Source organism: Orycteropus afer, unplaced genomic scaffold, assembly GCF_000298275.1.
Source record: "Orycteropus afer afer isolate SDZICR_OR568_19922 unplaced genomic scaffold, OryAfe1.0 scaffold00120, whole genome shotgun sequence".
NCBI classification, from domain to species: Eukaryota; Metazoa; Chordata; class Mammalia; order Tubulidentata; family Orycteropodidae; genus Orycteropus; species Orycteropus afer.
The window spans coordinates 7,173,953-7,182,677 of NW_006921707.1; the positions used below are offsets into that span (position 1 = coordinate 7,173,953).

The following is an 8,725-nucleotide window of genomic DNA, read 5'->3' on the forward strand; positions in this document are numbered from 1 at the left end:
TATCTCATTTAATTTGTACATCAGTCCCATAAGATAGATAGTATGATTATTATCTCCATTAGTGGAAACAGAGGCTGAGAGAGGTTACACTGTTAAACTGTGGAACTGAGATTCTAATTAAGGCTTTTCTGACCACACAGCTTGAGATTGTAATCTATAGGCTATATATACTGTCCTCATTTCTTAGGCAAAGTTCTTTTTAGGAAATCAATCAATTTTTGTAGACTACTTACTGGTGAACGTAAGGAGCCCTGGTGATGCAGTGGTTAAGTGCTCAGCTGCTAAGCAAAAGGTCAGCACTTCAAAACCACCAGCCACTCACCAGAGAAAGATGTGGCAGTCTGTTTCTATAAAGATTTGCAGCCTTAGAAACCATATGGAATAGTTCTACTCTGTCCTAAAGGGTCAGTATAAACTGATGGCAATGAGTCTGGGTTTGGGTGTTAATAGTAAACACAGCAGAGGATATCTATGCATAAGACCATACCTATTATATTTATGTGCGGACATCATTTACAAAATTGAGTAAAATGAAAGCATCTCTACCTAGAAAATAAGGTCATAAATTCTTTAAAAAAAAAAGGAAAAGTCTCATAAGTGAAGTGGAGAACAGGCAGAAGAAAGAGTATCCCATTTGATAAAATTAAACTTGCATGAGCTCTTCTCACACTTCCCTTATCAAAAGCCAGAGTCGTAGCTCAACAGGTTAGGACACTATGAGTTTGAATAAAGAAGTAATTTCACACAACTGCTTTATTGTACTGGTTATTGATTTGTTCTGAAAGCATTCTAAGACCCTCCGACCCACAAAGCCCTTGCAGCTCTCATCTGTAACACTGTCATGGCCACCATCTGTATCATCAAGGCACCCAACTCATCTCCCTGTAGTTTCAGGGTCAGTAGTTCCTGCTATTGAAAACCCAGCTTTTTTTTCCATGGGTTTATAAATAGGTAGTTTTAAGTGACCCTGAGCTGAAACCAAGCTTACAAGGTGTCAGGCTGGATGCAAGTTTTCTGCTCACTGAAGCTTTAAATTCAGTACACTTGATTTCTAAGCACAGCTCCTAAGCTAAACACAGAGGAATTGAAGTAAATTTTAGTTTTAAAGGCATTTCTTATTAAGCCTAATTCTGCTAATGAAATCTACCTTGAAGGTTCAAAATACAAGATTTGATTTTGGGGAGAGGTGATATAAGATGAGGGTTAAGACTTAAAACTAGGCTTAGCAAAATTCAACCAATCAGATTCTTGGTTAAGTGGATTCCAAAGATGAAGGGCATGCTACTCCCAGGCGATGGGAAATGACAGAACAAAGCAAACGACAGAGAACAAAGTACATCCTGGATTTAATTTTTTCTTTTTTAAATCTTCTATTTCCTGAAGTCAGTTGAGGTTCTGTCTGATCATACCTTTTTAGAGCTACAGTTCTCAACAGTGATTTCTAAAAGATTAGACAAGATTCTGAAATAACCAAATATCTTAATTATGTACTATACTTTTTATAAGGAGCTCTGGTAGTGTAGTGCCTAAGGTATTTGACTGCTAACCAGAAGGCTGGTGGTTCAAACCCACCAGCCACTCCGTTGAAGGAAGACTGGGCAACCTACTTCCATAAAGATTTACTGCCTCGGAAACCCAAAGGGGGTTGCTATGGCTCGGAATCGACTTGATGGCAGTGATTTTGGTTTTGTTTCATAATTTTTATAAAGAGCTCTGGTGGTGCAGTGCCTAAAGTATTTGCTTTTTTTTTTTTTTTTTAATGGCAGAAGAGTAGACACTTTATAAACAACATTGACAGCAAAACCATACTTAAAAATCAGCAAGAATGATGCTTATTAAGATGTTCAGTGGTAGTTTGTAGAAAGAAGTAACTGCCATTTAGTATTTTCTGTTGTCAGACACTTTGCTAACATTTATCTCCTTAAATACTAATGACATTATCATTCCCATTTAACAGATGAGAAAACTGAATGTCTAAAGATTAACTTGCTCAAGGCCACTTACCAGTAAATTGAACAATGAGATTTAAAATCAGGTCTATCAAATTCAAAAGCCTATGCTCTTTTCGGGAGCTCTGGTGGCATAGTAGTCCCTAAATTACTTGACTGCTAACCAGAAGGCTGGTGGTTCAAACCCACCAGCCACTCCTCAGAAGGAAGACTAAGTGATCTACTTTAGTGACACCGCCTCGGAAACCCAAGGAGAGGCCACTATGAGTCGGAGACGACTCGACGGCACATAATACCAACAACAACATGCTGTTTTTATCTCATCAATATTCTCTTGGAATTTTAGATAAAACTCTTAGTAGTAGTGAAAGAGTCTGTGAAAAAAAATTTCTATATGATAAAGTGCGTCCTCATATCTCACAGAAGAGCCTTTCAATGTCCTTATACCTCCAATAAGGTGACTTTGAGTGTTCTGGGTCTGCAAGCTGAAGAGCAAAGCAACAGCACCACCACCACCCACCAATGGCTGTGAAGTCAATGCCAACTCACAGTGGCCCGTGTGTGTCACAAGCAGAATGGTGCTCCATAGAGTTCTAATGGCCATGACCTTTTAGAAGGAGATCGCCAGGCCTTTCTTCCAAGGCACCTCTGCGTAGACTCCAATGTCTAATCTTTTGGTTAAAAGCCAAACCTTTATTGCTTGTGCCAGCCAGGGACACCATGAAATAGCAGAAGTGACAATTTTTCTGGGAAAAGGAAGAAGTCTAAAGGCGTTCTCCTTGGTGGTCTAGTCAAGCAGCTCTCTAGTCCTACTTTACTTTGGTCTGTATTTGACTTTCCCTGCTTCTTGCTCTTCCCAAACTCTTTCTTGTAGTACCCCAGAAAACATAAGGCAAGGTTAGGCTGTTGCTCTCCTATAAGAAAACCTGGCTCTATACTGCATACAGAGTCTCTGGGTGGCACAAACGGTTCAATGCTTGGCTACTAACTGAAAGGTTGGCAGTTCAAATCTACTCAGAGTCACCTTCGAAGAAAGTCCTAGTGACTTACTTCTGAAAGGTTACAGCCATTGAAAACACTGTGGGGCACAGTTCTACTCTGAAAAACACATGGGGTCACCATGAGTCAGCACTGGGTCAACAGAAACTGGTTTGGGGTGGGTTGTTTTTTTTTTTTTTTGGTTATACTACAAATATTCTTTGGATATTAAAGATTCTCTCTGCCTTTAAATTCTTAGTTATAAAATGGGTATTACTATCTTTACAAGGAGACCGGTTTCAACTCTCTTCCTTTGCATCTATTCTCCCTTGCTACACTGAGAAATGCAGTCCATCTGCTCCAACAATGGTGCCCTCTCCCTGACTAGAAGTCTCCAGCAGGGCCCGTGTACGAGACCTCTATGTCTGCTCTCAGTGAGGTCATCCACAGATGGCTTACCTTCATGTGGGATTTGAGATTGTCCTTGCGAGCACACCGGAATGGACAGAGTGGACACTGATGACTTTTTAGACCTGTGTGAATCACCATGTGCCGCTTCCAGTAACTCTTCCTTTTTATAACCAGACCACATATTGGACACTGGAAAGGCTTTCCACTTTCCTCTTCTGAGGCTTGAAAAAAGGAGAAAGGGGGAAAAAAAAACTGAGGAAAACAAAAAGGTATACTGCATCAAGCACTAATTTATATAGTCATTGCTATATAAACAACACTAAAAATGATTTCTTTCTTTCTTGGCAACTCCAGGATTTTATCCATGAGGAAGTTTTGTTATGTATTTCTTCAGGTAAAAACCCACATACATTTAGTTATTTCCGTCTGATCATCCTGCCTTTGCAAAAGTCTTACTTCAGGAGGCCATCACAGGCTTCACGCAGGCTGTCCCAGCGAAGGTACTGTACACAGTCAAAGAAGCCTGAGCTCTGGGGATTTGTTTCCTGACGGTACCGCCAGACCCAAGTCCAGACCTGAACTCTTAAAACTTGGAAGATGGAAGGAAATAAAGACAAACCAAATGGGAGAGAAAATAAAGCACTGTTTCACAATGAAAACCAAACAGCCATCTAAAACCTCACAAACTGAACTTCAGTGGAGAAAAATTTTAGAATCCCTGGTGACACTTCCTTGGAAACCCAAGGAGGGGTCATTATGAGTCAGATCCGACTCGACGGCAGTGAGTTTGGTTTTCCTGGTTAGTAGTGACTTAAGGATGGTGTGGTGGTTAAGTGCTCAGCTACTAACTGAAAGGCTGGCAGTTAAAAAACAGCCAGCTACTTCGTCGGAAAAAGATACAGAAGTCTGCTTCTGTAAAGATTTACAGCCAAGGAAACTCCATGATGCACTTCTACTCTGTCCTACAGGGTCACTATGAGTCAAAATCAACTCAATAGCAAGGAGATTTTAGTGTTTGGTGCTGATTTGTTTAGTTATGGTTCCAGAAGATGCTGCTGCCAATTTAGTCATCAGGGTGTCAGGGTTTTCTACCCTCTTATTTCTGTCCCTCCGGTTGTCAATAAAGATACGTGCTGCTTTCCTCTGTTCTGTGACCGAGCCTTGCTGCCCACTTTGGTAAGCACTACAGCCAGGCAACCACAAATGCTTCAATTTCTCGGGAAAGCAAACAGACCAATGATCACCTCCAAGTAAAGCGAAGATCATTCTCTCCGCCACTCCAAAGTGCAGGGTCTCTGTTGTGATACTATATTGCTGAACTTCTGATCTACCAATTTATATAGCTTAGTCTCACACTGACCTCTGCCATTTTGGGATATTGGAAATACAAACAAGAGGAGCTCTGGTAGCATAGTGGCTAAGGCACTTGACTGCTAACCAGAAGGCTGGCGGTTCAAATCCACCAGCCACTCCTTGGAAGGAAGGTTGGGCATTCCTACTTCCGTAGTGATACTGCCTCGGAAACCCAAGGAGGGGTCGCTATGAGTCAGGGCCGACTCGATGGCAAATAACAACAACAACAACAAGAGTTGGGAACTCAAACTTTCCTTTCTTAATTACGGGGAATCAGAAGTATTCCCAAACCAGGTAAATACATTATAATGGACTCATAAAATTAAATGTGAAGCTATTCTAAAAATGGGCTGTATCTATAGATGCTGATATAAAAATATATCCAAGATATTACAGTTAGTGCATAAAAGTAAGGAACAAAACTATGTCCAGAATGATTCTATTTTTGCTTTTTAAGAAATGGGAATCAATTGGTACTAAAACCATTAGGTAAAAGGTTGATGGAGAACTTTAAATAAAGGGTGATCAAGTTGATAACACCCAAAACCATCGATCCATCCTACCACCACTAAAAATGAACAATTATGTGCCTTCCAGTATACCATCTATGAAGTATATTGGGGGGGAGGGGGACACTAAACCTGAATTTAATCAAGCCTCTATATCTATCTAGCAGTTTACAGGAAACACGGGGATAAAGAAACATATTAAACACACCAAGGGGATGGAACTAGCCAAATCCAGAATGTGGGAAATTCTACAGAACAACGACCCAACTGGCATTGACCCAGTTACTTCATCAAGTAAATGGCATTTAACAAAGGGCAAGGGTTAGATTAAAAAAAAAAACAGAGAGAGAGAGAGAGAGACTTCAGAGACACAAAAAAGCAAATCCAAGGTGTGAATCTTATTTGGATCCGAATTTGAAGAAAGCAATTGTAAAAAAAAAAAAAAATGTTAAAAGACTTTTGCAGTAATTGGGGAATTACTGAGTATAGCCTGGGTGTTTCATAATATTATGGAACAATTGTTAATCCTGTTAGATATGATAATGGCATTGTGGTTTTTTAGTTTTTTACAAGCCCTTATCTGTTGGAGATACATGTGGAATTATTTAGAAGCAAATGGATATGCTGTTTGGGATTTGGTTTAAATGGTTCACAAAAAAGGAGGGGTAGGGAAAGGAAGGGAAATAAATGCAACAAAAAAGACATCCTTTTATTTGTATGAAATTTTTTTTGAACTATACCCAAGAGACCACTCTGGTTACTTTTGAAGGACTAGGGATTAAAGGGAGAGACCAGGAAGTAAAATTTTTGTTCGTAGCACTAATAGGTAAGTACTTGGCTACTAACCAAAAGGTTGGTGGCTCAAATCCACCCAGAAGTGCCTTGGAAGAAAGGACTGGTGATCTACTTCTGAAAAACATAACCATTTAAAACACTTGGAAGCACAGTTCTACTATGAAACACATGGGGTTGCCACAAGTCAGAAGTGGAAGAAGTCAGAAGTTGCCACAAGTCAGAAGTTGTCGATGGCAACTAATTTAGTTTTGTTTGGCACTACTTGAATTTCTCAAACACACATGTTACTTTCATATAAGTGTATAACTTAAAATAAGTTGATTATCTACTCATTTGAGTCAAAAGAGCCTACACATGAAAAGGACCACTTAAACAGAAACTGGAAGGGTTCAGAATAAAGTTGTTCTTAGTTGCCATCTAGTCAAACCCAACTCATGATGAACCCATGTGTGCACAGGAGAACTGTTCCACAGGGTTTTCAAGGTTCTGATCTATTAGATAGGTGCTCTGGTGGTACTGTGGTTAAAGCATTGGACTGCTAATCAAAGGGTTGGCAGTTATAGCCCACTAACTGTTCTGTGAGAGAAAGAGGAGGCAGTCAGCTTCCATAAAGATTTACAGCCTTGGAAATCCTATGGGGCAGTTCTACTCTGTCCTATAGGTCCATATGAGTTGGAATCGAGGTGACAGCAGTGGACTGCAGAAACCTATTAGGAATCAGATCACCAGGCCTGTCTTCTGGGGTACTATCCAAAGACTCCCCATTACCCAAAGACTCCTAGAATAAAGTTAAGATATTCCGAAATGTAGTTTTACTAATAAAGGTATAAGCAATCTTTATTAGTAAAGCTTTAAGCAACCTTGGTTAATTTAACCAAGCAACTTGAGAAAGAATGCTCTATCTAAAAACATACCCCTCAAGTCTTGAATTTCTACTTGTGATGTGTTCAATACAAGCATTTCTTCTTTTGATTGGCAGTATGGATTGAGAGTTTTCTTTTACTCTACAAAGGTACACTTTGTAAGTTCTATAAACAACATTTTTATAAACTCACCATGGCTTTCCTGCTATTTTCCTTTGCTGATTGCCTCTACTGATTTTGAGACCTATCCCTAATTTGGCCTCCCATTTTTTATCCTTCACTGTCATTTCTACCACCCTGATACTTTGATTACACAGACGACAAGTTGAACAACAGATTTGAGAGGAAGGACTGAATCAGGCCTCTAGGTGAGATTATTGTCAAAAACTACAGAAAAAATGATAATGATGTCTCTTTTGGGTTATAAGAACATCAAAGTAATAAGAAAGTGATACCCAAGCAAGCTGCCGCTGATCCCCATCTCCAAGAGACATTTTCCTCTATCTAAACCCTAAACTGCCTAATTTTACAGAACTGCCTGGGACAGGAGAGAAAAACGAAGATGTTCTCACTGACCTGAGATTTTATGGCACAGTATGTTGTTGTTGTTATTTGCCATCGAGTCAGCCCCGACTCATAGCGACCCCTCCTTGGGTTTCCGAGGCAGTATCACTACAGAAGTAGGATTGCCCAACCTTCCTTATAGGAAGGCAATAAAAATGGCATTAACCAAAAAAAAAAAAAACAAACCTTGCTGGTTTCCCTAGGCCCCTTGCCTTGCCCAATTCAACCAGTGTCCCTTTTCGTCTTTCAGACACATCCCTGTACTCCACCCTTATCACCTACTCTGCATTTCAATTGTATTACAGAGTACCCTACATTATGCCCTGCACATTACCATTTTAAATAAATCTGTTTTATTGCAGTGTTTTGCTTTCTTAAGGGAGCTCTGGTGGCATAGCGCTGAAGCCATCTGACTGCTAACCAGAAGGCTGGCAGTACAAACCCACCAGCTACTCTCGGAAGGAAGGTTTGGCAATCTACCTCCATAGTGATACCACCTTGGGAACCCAAGGAGGGGTCGCTATGAGTCGGCTCCAACTTGACAGCAGTGAGTTTGGTTTTGGTTTTTGGTATGCTTTCTTAAAGGAGCTCTGATAGCACAGAGATAAGGCATTTGTCTGTTAATCAGAACGTCAGTGGTTGAAACCCACCAACAGTTCCATGGAAGGAAGATGGTGCCATCCACTTCCATAAAGATTTAAAGCCTCATAAGCTCAACGGGGGTCGCTCTGAGTCGGAATCCACTCACCGGCAGTGAGTTTGGTTTGGCTTGATGCTTTCTTAATTTTAAATACCAAAACTCATAAAAATAGCATACAAATTAGTATATTCTTGGATTGACTGGGAGAACTGAAATACTCGAAATGAAGAGAAACTAATTTCAAGAAACGTGGACAAATAGCTATTCTACTATAAAGCAAACTCACTGCCACCGAGTAGATTCCAACTCAGAGTGACCCCAATTTGGTTTCGGACGCTACAAATCTTTATGGAAGTAGATTGCCCCATCTTCCAGCCACAGAGTGGCTGGTGGGTTTGAACTGCCAACCTCCTGGTTAGCGGTCAAATGCCCTAGGCACTGCGCCACTGGAGTTCTTTATACTACTATTGTTGTTGTTCTTAGGTGCCACTGAGTCATCTCCAACTCACAGTGACCCTATGTACAGCAGAATGAAACACTGCCTGATCCTGTGCCAGCCTCACAATCCCTGCTATACCAGAGCCCACAGTTGTAGCCACTATTGTTGAGGGCCTTCCCCTTTTTGTTGACCCTCCACTTTAAACCAAAAATACCAAACTCACT

The 8,725-nt window shown here is 40.5% G+C and overlaps 1 protein-coding gene across 1 annotated transcript in view; it reads right to left on the minus strand.

The window, feature by feature from the left end:
• Window positions 1–8,725, minus strand: part of ZNF827 (zinc finger protein 827) — a 211,940-nt gene that overhangs the window by 183,956 nt on the left and 19,259 nt on the right. Inside the window, 1 exon segment of the mRNA XM_042781433.1 lies at window positions 3,387–3,559. Within this exon segment, the coding sequence (XP_042637367.1) occupies window positions 3,387–3,559 (173 nt within the window).